Source organism: Centropristis striata, chromosome 12 (assembly GCF_030273125.1).
Source record: "Centropristis striata isolate RG_2023a ecotype Rhode Island chromosome 12, C.striata_1.0, whole genome shotgun sequence".
NCBI lineage: Eukaryota > Metazoa > Chordata > Actinopteri > Perciformes > Serranidae > Centropristis > Centropristis striata.
Window position 1 is genome coordinate 34,240,683 of NC_081528.1, and position 14,695 is coordinate 34,255,377.

The 14,695-nt window shown below is 37.8% G+C and overlaps 1 protein-coding gene across 1 annotated transcript in view; it reads right to left on the reverse strand.

The window, feature by feature from the left end:
- Positions 1–14,695, reverse strand: part of drp2 (dystrophin related protein 2) — a 248,922-nt gene that overhangs the window by 24,682 nt on the left and 209,545 nt on the right. The window contains exons 16-19 of the mRNA XM_059345782.1: positions 13,989–14,155; positions 11,411–11,522; positions 10,434–10,570; positions 5,268–5,333 (exon numbers count right to left, since the gene is read on the reverse strand). Of these exons, the coding sequence (XP_059201765.1) occupies positions 5,268–5,333; positions 10,434–10,570; positions 11,411–11,522; positions 13,989–14,155 (482 nt within the window). The remainder of the gene's footprint in view (positions 1–5,267; positions 5,334–10,433; positions 10,571–11,410; positions 11,523–13,988; positions 14,156–14,695) is intronic.

The window sequence follows — 14,695 nt, forward strand, 5'->3', positions numbered from 1 at the left end:
ACAAGAAAAAAGTCAGATTTAAGAGATTTAAAGTGGTGAATCTGTGAGAAAAGTAGCTTTTTTCCCCACTTCTTTCTCATAAATCTGTGACTTTTTTCCACGCAGATTTGCCACTTTATTTACATTGTGAAAACTATGAATAATAGTTTTGTTTAGTTAATAGTTAATAGTTTTGATGAATTTACAATGTCAATAGTCATGAAAATAAAGGAAATGCATTGAATGAGAAGGTGTGTCCAAACATTTGGCCTGTACTGTATAAAAAACAGTGAAATTCAGTTATGAATTCATCTGTAACTCCTCCTATGAAACATCCATAACTGTTGTATACAAAGTCAATGAATGCTTGATTCGGTGCTGCTTGACAGCAGCACCGAAATGTAATCATGTGTAAACATATCTACCTAGACTGTGTTTTTATTGCATTTTTTTAATATCTACAAACATGTACAGATCATTCACAGGCAGGTTTAAAGGATTAGTCTAGTATCATTCTATATTTTTCTTACTGTCAACAAATAACAAAGGGTGTCTGGTAAAGCCGGATATAAATTATACATGATTCTGTGCCATAGAGATCTATTGTTGTCCAAAAGTATTAAAAACATGTCAATGAGCCATACAGTTGCAGTGGCTGATACGTTTCTTGATCATTTAAAGTTAATCCGTCAAATATAATCCTGCTGCCAGAAATACTCACTTTAAGCATCAGATCTGCGGCTCGCAAACAAAATCACTATTTACTACCGTTTGAGTATCATTTGCTGAAAGCGACAGTGCACAGCTGGAAATAAAATAAAAGTACATAGTTATGAGCTGTTTTTAAAGCTTTAGCAGTAAAAGATGGCCAGAGGCTCAGAGCAACAGAGAGGCTGGAGAAGTCACAAGATACACTGAAAAAAGAAAATAGTTGAACCAACTTAATTGAATTGTTTCATTTGGTAACACTTAAATGAATTAAGTTCTTTAAAATTAATTTAATAAGTTAGATTAACACAATTAATTTTAAATTAATTTTAAAGACCTTAATTCATTTAAGTGTTACCAAATGAAACAATTCAATTAAGTTGGTTCAACTATTTTATTTTTTCAGTGTAGAAAATTAATCTCTCACTGTTAGAACACAACAAAACTATTGAATATAGCCGGCGTTTTAGTTTGAGTTTGAGTTTGAGTTTATTCATTTAAAACAGGGACAATACATATTAATGAACATATACATGTAAATATGCAAGATTATAGCCAACAGCTAATTTCCATCTTTAGTCCCTTTGGCAGGTTGATGTCAATACCATAACCATAACAATAAAAATCAATAAAACAACGATAACAACAAGTTGGCAGTTGGCCTTCATGGCCAGAATGAGCAGGAGGAGAGAAAACGTGTCCTTGAGAATACAATAGAACAGAAAATAAAAAGAAAAGCAAGAACAATGAAAAGTATAGTGGATCATGGAACATACAGGCCAGGAGTCAAGGGTCAAGGGTCAGGGGTCAGGGGACCAAACATATTTCACAAGTGTTAAACGCTACGTTTACATATCAAAGGGTTGATTAAAGTGCAGAGTGCTGAAGTGTTAAAGTGTTTTAGGTGCGTAATTATATTGCAGATTGCCCGATTGCACAGTAAATATAAAGTGCTATTTTAAATGCACAAGAATCAATACACATTACATTTATTAAATACCAGCAACGGTAATTTTATGATATTGGGAGTACCCATTTTTAAGAATATAAAGTGCATCTTGCCTTGCATGGAGCCCTAATACCTAAAAAGTAAATAAAGATATAATAAATAGCGAAGATATTAATGAGGAAGAGGGAGTATAGTAATGATAATAAAGCAGTGATGTTTATGTATGTACTCAGTAGAAATTGAGGATGGTACCCCAACAATTAGCTAACATTAAAACAAATATACAAGTTTAGGCACAGTTGTGACAACAGTGTTGTTCTTCTAATAGCCAAGCTTTAACCTTTTATCAGGCAAAGAACTATATTTGACAACTTCAGGTAATATTTCGAGAAAAAAGTTGCAAATCTACTAGATTAAAGTGGCAAATCCACAAGAAAAAAGTTGCAGATTTAAGAGATTTAAAGTGGCAAATCTGTGCGAAAAAAATTGCAGATTTACAAGAAAAAAGTGGGAAAAAAAGCATATTTTTTCTCCCAGATTCACCACTTTAAATCTCATAAATCTACGCATTTTTTCTCTCTCGTAGATTTGCCACTTTAATCTCGTAAACTTTTTTCTCAAAATATTATTTTCATGTTTGTTTGTTTTTTACACATTCTGGCAGTATGTCATATCCTCCAATATTCTCTAGGGTTTAAATTTGGAATTTGCAAGTATTTCAATGAGTGACCTATTAAGGGTTAAAGTGGTGAATCTGGGAGAAAAAAAATGTTTTTTTCCACTTTTTTCTCGTAAATCTGCGACTTTTTTTGCGCAGATTTGCCACTTTAAATCTCTTAAATCTGCGACTTTTTTTCTTGTAGATTTGCCACTTTAATCTAGTAAATTTGCAACTTTTTTCTCGAACTATTACCTGAAGTTACCAAATATAGTTCTTTGCCTGATAAAGGGTTAAGATGTTTGCTAAAAGAGGTCAGAGTGTGTGTTTATAAGTGTATAAAGAAGATATATCATAAGACTACAAAAATGTTATGTTACCAAGCATTCATTATGTGATAACAGATGCTTAATATGAGCAATAAGTCGTTTACCGGAAGCTGAATTATCTGCAGAGGTCTCCTCCTTTTCAAAACAAACAGACCATGTTATATTTTGTTCCGTTGTAGGGAATTTAAAATGTTTCCAGTAATTTTTTAACTCAGAAAAATGTGTAATATAATCAAGGACACATTTCATTTAAATTGTTCAACTGTCAATGATGTCATATCCTGTTTGCACCTGTGTCAGTGTTGTGGTTATCTGTCAGAAGCTGTCATAAGTTGGCTTTTTATACAGTTTTAAGCCACATTTTTTACAATAAACTTTCTTTACCTTGGTTTTTTTTCCACTATATATTTTAACCAGATGCAGATTTCATGGACAAAATTTAAAATCTTTTCCATGACTTTTCCAGGACCCATTGTATTATTTCCATTACCGAATGGCTGCAAGTCCGGAAAACAATGTGGCAAAGTAAATATGTAGGCTTGAGATCAGACTGTTCTCAACATTTCCTTCAAGCATTATGTGATGACAGATGCTTAATATGAGCAATTAGTTGTTTACCAGAAGCCAAATTATCTGCAGAGGTCTCCCTCTCAAAACAAACAGACATGGTGATTAAAATTGGTAAAAAAAACACTGAATAAAGGAGTTTCACATTAAAAACCAGCGTTCTGATGCTGATCATCAGACAGCTCAGCTCAACTTGCTTCTCTGATAATTTCAGATCCAGACATCCGATGACCAAAATCCTTCATTCGGTTAAAATAGATACTTAAAGTGATCAAGATCTAAAATGGGTTTTGTAAAAATGTGGCTTAAAATTGGATAATAGGTGACCACACCGCTGATGCATGTGTAGGGGAAATGAGGCCATTCACAGGCGACCAAACTGATAACCTTGATTTTAATCATGAACTTCTCTAGGTTCTAAAAAATGTGGAAACATTTTGGATAAAGCAAGTAAACACAACAAAATATATTAAATAGGTCGAGTCGAATTAGACACTTTAATATGAAATATTTACCTTTAACCCTTTATCAGGCAAAGAACTATATTTGGTAACTTCAGGTAATATTTTGAGAAAAAAGATGCAAATTTACTAGATTAAAGTGGCAAATCTACGAGAAAAAAAGTCGCAGATTTAGGAGGAAAAAGCGGAAAAAAGCAACTTTTTTCTCCCAGATTCACCACTTTAAATCTCATAAATCTACACATTTTTTTCTCGTAGATTTGCCCGTTCAATCTCGTAAACTTTTTTCTCAATATTATTTTCGTATTTTTTTTTTACACATTCTGGCAGTATGTAATATCCTCCAATATTCCCTAGGGTTGAAATTTGGAATTTCAATGAGTGTCCTATTAAGGGTTAAAGCACAGCCTAGTGATCATCGGTTATCGTCTCAGATAAAGACGTTTACTTATTCATTTTTAAGCAGTAAAATGATGGTTGAGAAACAGATGGCTTTCTGATATGCAAAATATAAAAGGCTTTTTTGAGTAAAGTTGCTAAGATACTGCGAAGATGCAGTGAACACTGTAAAACTATATTTAGCTGTTAGAGTTCTTCTGGTGTTTTCTCAGCAGGCCAATGAAGACAGTGTGTCTCATTTTGACTGAATTAGACCACGTTTCCATTTCTGTTCCTTCAGTTTATCTTGGTGTAGGCTGTTGACAGCTACAGTTAAAGCGGGTTTAAAGATATTTCTGAGTGACCAACAGGACTAAAAAGCTGCCGGATGCAAATTGTTCTGTGATTAGCAACAGATGAGTAAATGTAACGGAAAAAATATTAAACAATGGAGGAGAAGAAATGACTCGAGGAGAAGCGAGAAGAGTGAGAAATAAACGTGTGTGTGTGTGTGTGTGTGTGGGAGACAATAGAAGAAAGGGATCAAAGATAAGGATAAAAGGCAAACAGAGAATAGGAGGAAGGGAAAAAAGAAAGAGATAGGAGGGGTAAAGAGGAGAATTGTCCCTGCTTTCCTGTTGGTGTGCGATCCCTGTTTTGGCAAGCAGTTGTGTATAAAAGCTTCAGGGAAGAAATACACAATGACACACACACACATGTCCACTGAGCCTACAGTGTGTGTGTGTGTGCTCTGCAGCACTGTGGGCTGAGCTGCCAGCAGTGTGAGAGTCCAGTGCTCTGCCCTGTTTATAACCTGTCAGACAGACACTAATCCACACCAACAGCTCCCAGGTGACCATTGGGCTCAGTGCCCCAGCAAGTGACAAGCCGCTAGGCACGCTGAACCCCACTGACCCCCCCCCCCCCACACACACACACACACACACACACACACTGCTCTACTTATGTGCGCCAGCGTGCATTGTGTGTTTGGGTAAGAGGAAGGGGAAGCGATGAGCTGTACAGTCGTACGGTCTCCCTCCTGGCTGGAGTACAGTACACAACGCAGCTGAATCAATACCTCAATCAGTGTGTGGCAAAGACTAAAGCATGAGGGAGCAGATAGGAGAGGCACAGTGGATATAAAGGAGGAGAGGTTGATGTGAAGAGAGAGAGAGAAGTGTGTGACTTTGTTGTAGTGATTTGATGTACAGCACAGAGCACAGTGGGACACGTACCTGCTGGCATAATGTTCAATCCGGCTGTGTGTGTCCGCATGGGGCAGCTTAGGTGAAGAGCACGGCCTGGAAACAACACAAACGTCAATACATGCAATGCACAATGCATTTTCTGCACTCTAACAGTGTCAATGAGTTGCAGAAAAAAAATCACACATGTTGTTGTAATCCAGAAGAAGAGTGTATATGTGAACATTGTTAGGATGCAAACAAATGAGACGGTGAAGGAAAAAAATGACGTACATGTATACAAGTGCTGCATTTCAGTATAGTTTTGGGGAACTTGTATTCACTTTCACATTTCCATTTTTCCCACTACATTAACAGTTTAGTTATTTTGGAGATTAAAATCTTACATAAATAAACACATGATGGTTTTAAAATATGATGCTGCCAGCTATTCTCAACCTTGGGGTTGGGGTCCAATTGGGGTCGCGAGATGATTTCTGGGGGTCGCCAAATCATTTGGAAGTCAGCTCTGTCTCCACTGTGTTAAAGTGTTAATGTGTTAATGTGTTTTAGTCTTTTTGGTCATTTAGTGACTTTTTTTGGTCATTGTGGGTTTTTTTTAGTCATTTAATGTCTTTTTTTTGGTAATTTTGTGTCTTTTTTTGGTCATTTTGTTTCCTTTTTTGGTCATTTTATGTTTGTTTTTGTCATTTTGTGTCTTTTTTTGGTCATTTTGTTTCTTTTTAGGGCCATTTTATGTCTTTTCTCGTCATTTTGTATCTTTTCTCGTCATTTTGTTTCCTTTTTTGGTCATATTATGTTTGTTTTTGTCATTTTGTGTATTTCTGGTCATTTTGTTTCTTTTTAGGGACATTTTGTGTCTTTTTTGGTCATATTGTGTCTTTTTTTGCTTAATTTTATGTCATTTTCATTGGTCATTTTGGTCAGAGAGAGGTTTTAGTTGTTGTCTGCTTCATTATTTGTCCAAAATTTGTTGTATCAACTGAGTTTGTATGATCTGAACTGTGAGATTCTGTTCAGTGAGCGGGGGTCCCGGACAACATGCATGTTAAATTGGGGGTCGCGACTCAAAAAGGTTGAGAACTACTGGCTTAAACCACTGGTTCCCTATATTTTTGACTTGTGTTGCTTATATTTTCTCTTGGATGGATAGCTCAGATCAAGCAATCTAATTGGTTGTAAGCTGTGGCATAGTAACCCTTTACAATGACAACTAGGTCTGATTCCTTATAACAATTCAGTGTCAAGCTCCATCTAAGAAAAAAAGCCGTCAGACTAACGAACATAAGCCAACATGTTACAAAGTAACAAAGTTAGGGAGCTAAAACCAAACAAAATGTAAACATTTCAGTTTAACTTGGACCTCCTGGTCTAACTATGGAGGAGTGGATTAACAGTGGTCAAGATCCAGCTGCTAAATGACTATTTTTATATATTTATATTTATATTTAGAGCTACTTACAACAGTAAGCAGTGCACTTTTCAAAGCAGCCACCTCGTTACGTGCAGGCAGCCCAGGAGGGCCTATTTTATTATGAAAATTAATATGTATCATAAAAAATAAATGCATTTCATTTTGACCATGTCTATAACTTTCCTATTGCCTACTTGATGAGCATTTTATGAAAGCAATAGCTCACTTCACGCCGTGATTTGTTTGATCACATCACATTACAACACATCACAGCCTGAAGTGAGTTATTGCTTAAATTAATCTTATTTACAGGTTGCACATGTCTATGAGCTACGAGTGGTTCAGGATCTGGAGTGAGGTTATCCTGTCTGTACAGTTATGGTGAGAGCTTGTGCAGATGTGCAGTAATACATAAAGCTACTGGGTTTACAACACGGTCTCACACCATGGATTTAATGAAGAAATTAATCTATTTTGTTTACTTTGATGGTTTTTATGATGTTTTATGAGTATACAGTAGTGTTCATTATAATAGCAGTCCAATGTGACTAACCAGATTAATCCAGGTTTTTAGTATATTTTTTATTGCTACATGGCAAACAAGGTACCAGTAGGTGCAGTAGATTCTCAGAAAACCAACAAGACCCAGCATTCGTGATATGCAGCTCTTAAGGCTGTGCAATTTGGCACAAAACTATTTTGTACAAACTTTTTTGTTTCTAGGATTTATTTTATCTGTGTGGATGGAGTCAACCAACTTGTGGCTCCTTTCAGCTTTTATTCCACTCCAAGATTCTTTAACAACATTCATCAATTCATTTACGTTTCTTGGTTTTGCTTCAGAAACAGCATTTTTGATGTCACCCCACAAGTTCTCAATTGGATTAAGGTCCACTCCATAACATCAATGTTGTTGGTTTGGAACCAAGATTTTGCTGGTTTACTAGTGTGTTTGGGCTCATTGTCTTGTTGAAACACCCATTTCAAGGGCATGTCCTCTTCAGCAGAAGGCAACATGACCTCTTCAAGTATTTTGACATCTGCAAACTGATCCATGATTGATGTTGTTGTGTTCTTTGGCAGATTGTAACCTCTTCTTCGTGTCTTTTTTTAACAGAGGGACTTTGCGGGGGATTCTTGTAAATAGATTATCTTCACACAGACGTCTTCTAACTGTCACAGCACTTCCAGGTAACTCCAGACTGTCTCTGATCATCCTGGAGCTGATTATTGGCTGAGCCTTTGCCACACTGCTATTTTTTTTAACACACCCCTTTCAACTAATTGCCAAATTGCACAGCCTTAAGAGCTGCATATCATGAATGCTGGGTCTTGTTGGTTTTCTGAGAATCTACTGCACCTACTGGTACCTTGTTTGCCATGTAGCAATAAAAAATATACTAAAAACCTGGATTAATCTGGTTAGTCACATTGGACTGTTATTATTTTGAACACTACTGTATATATTTATACATGCTTTCAAAATATGTCATTGGGTACATGAGAGCAGCGACCGAACCGTGGCTTGAATACTTCTTTTTGCTTAGCAAGGTTTCTAACTGAATGAAATGACCCTGGTTTCTAAATGGTGGGCATGATAAGAGCTGATCAAAATTCTCTAAATGTTGAGGAAAGGTGCTCCAGTGCTTCCTCCTTTCTTATCTCCATTAGCACGGGCTACACTGAACCGCCCCTCACAACACTAAAGGAGATAATGCCATCTGTTCCCTTGCAGCAGCAACATTTAAAGCGACAAAAACAAACAAACGATATGTTCAGCAGCAGATGTGTAGGTCAAACACGTGACGACTCAAATTTGACTATTACATGCATCTTTATACAGTCATATTAATGGGAATTTATGTTGACAGGAGGGAGAGTGTGAGCTATGATTCTTTATACGACATCATTTTGCTTCACATTTGTGGCCTAAGCTTATAATAATTCCTTTTCTTCATTCCAACCTGAGTAATGAAGTCAAATTTTTTACCAGGTTTTCCATGAAAAAACAATGTAAGAACGCATAGGGCAAAGTATCTAAAATGTGCTTTTTGTAGTCAATCTTTTGAACATTGTAGTTTCTCCACAGGAGACCACATCAATAATATCAGATGTACAGATGTATTCTCTGAGCTCTGTGGTTGTTCTTATGAATTCTCTTTTACATCTTTCCTTGACGTCATGATGTTTTCCACTGAGGTCAAGAAAAAGTGTTCAGGACATGGACAGTAATTTTTTTTGACTATTGGACTGCCGCCACTGTCTATCCAATTAGAGTCAGCTGTCAGCTGGGCTCAGGCAGTTTTAACTTCCACACTGCCACTGCTTCTTCTTGCTCTGATGCTTCATGTCGCAACATTGGTGGAGGTGGTGCTCCTTGTCAAAAGCTCTTGTTATAAACGTGTGCTCCAGATCTCCTCAGTCCAGATCCTCCCTCTGTTTAAGGAGCTGAGTTGAGCTCTGAGTTTCTCTAATGTTGGGAGATCCCTTCATCCTTATTCAATGAGTATGTGTCTTATGTGTGTTAAATTATTTCATTTTTAACTTGACATGAAGTCGAAGTAAAACTACCCAAAACTCTGTCTAAAAAACTGTCTGTCAAGACTTTTATTATTTATCATTATTTGTAGCTCTAAATAATTATTTAAGGGTTTTGTGCCTCTCCGTTTTATTTTGAAAAGTCTGAGCATTGTCGCTAACTCCCATTAGCATTGTCGCTAACTCCCGTTAGCATAGGGCTAACTTCATTAGCTTTCAGGCTAGCACTTAGTTAGGTGTTGCTAGCTGTTAACTGCTAATGTTTAGCTAAGACACAGTTTTTGGGGTATTATGTTACTGCAATTCATTACTTTAGTTCATAAGAAGACGTTTGATTATATTTAAAAAGAGTAAATGCTTGTTTAATGTAAAAAGTAAAATAGCTATTTAAAGCTACAATTTCATTAATATTATTGTATGTAACTTGTTGTTTTTGTATTAATCGTTTCAGGTTTATGACCTGTGGTCACCTGTGGTCATTTTGTAACAAATAAAAGAAGACCAAGGATAAAACACGAGTTATTGCTTCAGTGTGCTTCCTGTCAAGCCTTTTCGGAGGGCTGAATTTTTAAAATCCGAACACTGTCTAAAAACTCCCTTGAGGAGTCTCCAGGCTGGAAGTAAAGTACCACATAAGGTGTACAAAAATGTTAAAATTAGCTCAGTTTTGACCTGATACTACGTTAAAATACTGGGTATACAAGAATTATTATGAATTAATATTATAAGTAAAACTATATAAACATTCTGCATCATTTCGGCATCATTCTGCATAATGAGTGCTTTTACTTTTTATACATATATCTATGTTGCTTCCAGTCTCATCTGCAACTCGTGAGCTGTTTGAGGTTATAAAAGGTGACCCTAACAGTGACACAGCCGCCAAAACATGAACCCATAATCATACTAAATCGTCCTGGGTACTGTCGTAGCCCTGAGCTATGCTCTGTGATGATCTCATGGATTTTAGTCTCATCGCTTTTGTTTTTCCCTTTGGGACAGACTCGCTCATGTGAACACAGCATCTGAGCCAGACTGAGATCACAGGAATAACATTATATTAATTCCCAGAACACAGATTTGTCCTTTTGACCCACCTTAGCAAGTTAGGGAGCCCAAGGAATTGTCAGAGGATGATGATGAGCATCCAACAGCAGCAGTTTGAATGGGTGAAAGTGATGACAGATGACAGAAACAGCAGAGACAGAGAGATGTTTGTTTGTGTGTTTATGTGTGGGACTCACGTCTCCGAGCTCTCTGCTTCCAGCACAGATTGAACCGGCAGGTAACCTCTCTGTGGGTGCTTTGTGAAGTACTGCTTCGACCTGAACTTATTCTTCAGAGTCTTGGCAAAGTCCCTCATCTTCTCTCCGGAGGTTGTCTGGAGTTGTGATTTAGGAAGCGAGCAGGGTTGAGAGGTGGTGGTGGTGGAGAGGGTTGGAGACAAATTACACCGCTTAAAAATTCTTGAAAATGTTACCTTCTCCAAAATGACCTCATCTCAAATGTGTCCACTCTGTCTCTGCACACTGGTTTGTCTCTTTTTAACTTGAGATGACTAACGTACCCCCCCTCTGTCTCGTTCAGTTTCTGCTGCTCTCTCTGCTTCCTGCCTTCATTTTCTTTCCCTCCAGCTCTCTTGTTTCCTGCTCTCTCTTTATTATAACAGAAATCTATGGCCGTCTGCTTGCCTCACCTTTGTGAAAAACTGACGCTAGCTAATATAAAATATTGTCCAGTGGAAAAAAAATCATTGTACAGATGGCCTTTTGCCACATTTTACGGCTCAGAATTGATTAAAGATTAAATCTGGCAGGATCTCAGTCTACTCCAGCACTTCAGCTACAGCTACTCCTTTGGAATGAACTCGAGTTGGGAGACTGTACGTGCAATTGCTTAAGACTCTGGTTTTATTGGGGTTTAGAGCACAATGTGTGCTCCAAATAGCACTTTATATGTGCACTGTGTGAGCCAAAAAGGATGTTACTGTTGAGTGGCACTCAATCTCTGCATACTATGGATCTGGACGCGGCAGTATAAGCATACGGAACAGTATACACTTAGAGATGATAAAGGTCTTACAGTACAGAAGGGGCTAATCTAGGCCTGGCAGCAGGAATCAGGAGGTAGTAGCATTTTTCTGGAGCACAGCTGAGTTTTATTCGTCCCTGGAGCCTTAGAATTTGTATTCCGTTAAAGCACAAGATAATGTTTGTCTTACTGGTGTGTAGTACTCCATGATGGGGTAGTGAAGCTTCTTTCCCTTGGTAGTGCGGCCCGTTAGAAAACATGTCTGGCAGATGTCCACATTGAACTGCTTCAGACTGCGATACCTGTCAAGATCAATATAGCAGAGAGGCTGAACTGATGCAGGAGAACTGAGCAGAGCAGAGCAGTGTGCGTGTGTGTGTGTAGTATAACGAGTTGGTGCGTGTCTGTGTGTTGAATTTATATGCTTCTTTCACATATCCTTTTGTATCAAACAGGGGTGAACTCCATTTGAGTCACCTCTTAAATTAGTGGCTGTATCTAAAAGGCAGGTTTTTTGTCGTTACTGGGCAACATGTCTGTAATAACCTTAATTGCAATGCAAGTGGTTTGAGAGAAAACTAGACTTCTGAACCTCTTCTTGGCTCTGTTTTCAGACTTCAGAAAATCCACCCCCATGACAGGAGACTTTGGGAAATCACAGGTCATATTGAGAGAGAGATGGTGTTATATTCTATTTCTGTTCTACAAATGCAGATGCACACACGGAGAGGAGACTTCTGCAACAACAAGCTACACTGCAAAGCAACCCAAAGAAAAGGAAGACTGACTTCTCCAAAAGAGTATAAGAGAGTCAATGAACGCAATTAAACACGTGAAATGTTTCAGAGCTGGAGAGAAACTGTTGCTCATAGTTGGCCTTATACTAACTATATCCAAAGGCTAAAGCCCAGGATGTTTTTTAATTAGCCCCGAATATTAGTTTAAAAAATAAATAAATAAATAATAATATATATTTTTTTTAAGATCACATCCTCAAACTACGTTTATCTTATGTTGATGCTTCGATAAAACAGTGTTTTTGGACAGGTTTGAGTAACAATTAATTATTTTTTTGAAGAGTGTTGCAGCTGGAACTACTAGATGGAAGTAGCTAACATTAGCTAGCTAGCAGCTAGTTGATATTACATGGGGGAAAAAAACTATCTTTTATTATCAGCATATGTCTGTAAATGCAATTGTAGTGTGTGAGAATTGTGTTGAGCTTCTTCTAGAGTCTAGAAGAAGCCCAAGCTTAATTATTTTTAGGTACACAATCTATGGATCTAGAGGGGAAAGTAGCTAAAGTTAATGTTAGGCTATAACGTCGAGCCATCTTGTTTATTTTCTTTTTCATGCATGATAGCAGCTAGCTAGCATACAGGGATCCTGCACAGCCTGCCTCTTTTACTGTAGCTGCTAATGTGTTAAATGGAAAAACAATGTGTTGTTACCTAGCTAGCTAATGTCAGTACATGGGTGCAAACTAAATTCAAAATGGGTCATTCATTTGATGATCTGTGGTTATGGGATTGCATCGTTTTCACCTTTTTCACCGGTGATATGACAGGTTTGCAGTGCACCCCTGTACTTAACCAAGCATTCGTCTCTGAATGCAAGTGTAGTTTGAATTGTGTGTTCTTAGGGTATGTGGAGAATGTCTCTATGTCTACAAAATTTTGGCGCGCGCATCTGCTTAACTCTTCTGGGCTGAGCCCCGGATGTGTCAAAATCCTAGAGACGCTTCTGCTCACAGCTGCAGCGAATTCAATGTTCATATATGCGTAGCTATCTAGAGCCTTTGACAGTCTCAAAGGCTACAAGTCTGCAAAGAAAACTTGCTGTATCAGACAAAATTATCATATAATTGCTGCTATATAATGGCATTTTGATCATAAGAACGGTTGGAATGATTACAAATGACTTGTACTCTTATGGGTTACTCTATATAGTGCATACATACAGTATGCACATGCTGATCTGGTGTGAGGGGTTTAGGGCAGAGAGGAGAGAGCTGCAGGAAGAGAGCTGTACTTTCAAATTCTGAAAGGTGAAATCAATATTTGAATATTATATCCACTTAGCACACAGACAAAATCTTTTATGTGCCAGATTTGAAGGAAAATGAAGATATTGCATAATAACAGGGATAGCATCTGGACATTACAATCTGTACAAGTTTATTTTTTGAGGCAAGTGTTTTTTGTCAGGGACCTTCAAGCATAATGCTTAAAGCCTGCCCCAATAAATTCATGTTATTGCACAGATTGGAGTGCGCGGCTGGCCCTCTTATTATTATCATACATCGTATCTGAGTTCCAGCATCTCCAACAAGTCTTTATCTGGTGAGCAGTGATTCTTATTTGTAATGAAAACACCAGCTGTCACTATTAAAACTGATTTCTTTGCTTCTCCTTTTGACTTTCAAAGTGTCCCCACAAGTAATATTCCCTCTATTTATTCATAAGTTACAAAGGCAAACTATATTCTTAAGATTTATTTTGGCATATGACTTATAAAGTTATTAAACTACACAGTACTTTTATTGTATTAATAATATTCAACTTACACAAAGTTGATCATTTATTTAGACACCCTCATTATGGTATAATCAGTACATCTTTTATTCTACCTAATGTTTGTTTTTTGGATAGTGAATATGCATCTGTTCCTTATTAATATCAGTTGTTATAACAGTTTTATAGGATGTTACAATAAGCAGCCCAATGTGATGAATCTCCTGTCAGGTGAGCATGTTAACTTTTGCCTACCTGAAGCCCTTGATGGGACACTGTTTGCAGACGTAGCATTTGGCCTGATGCTTGGTGGACTCAGCAGCAGCCACACGGTGGAGGACTGGCAGCCAAACCATGGACTGGGGCTCCAGGCTCATCCACTCCAGGAAGTGAGACACCTCGATGGCATGTTTCCCTGGGGCCTGGCAAAGGAAGGTGGGAGGCAGTGAAGAAGAGCAGGAGACTGTAAACAATCCAAATATAGACCAACAGCAGGACAGGTACACAAAGTAATGAGAGGAGAAGGAGCGCTTCCTCTTGGTGGTCCAGCAGCGAGCTACAGGAAATCAAAGAGAATATAAAAGATAAGAGGAGGAAGGTGAGGACGATGTTCCTCACAGTGGGATATATTTTGCTTTTATTCAACTACTTAAACAACTATAAAGCTCAAACACAGCAGACATGGTTTCTGTGTCTGTGTGTATCCTGTATGTGTGTTTGTGTGTCTGCATGCAGTCCGTCTCCCCCTGCAGACACCCTGTTGAGAATTCCAGAAAGTGGGATAAAAAGGAAGTCAACCTAATAAAAGAATGACTCGCCAAGCGCTGAAAATCCGTGATGTGCTAAATTCTCATTAAGTCTGCATCAGAGATGCATTAAGAGGTTGATTTCCCAGGAGCTTCCTCCACCGCTCAAGCAGAGTAGCATAATAAATGTGTGTGTGTGTGTGTGTGTGTGTGTGT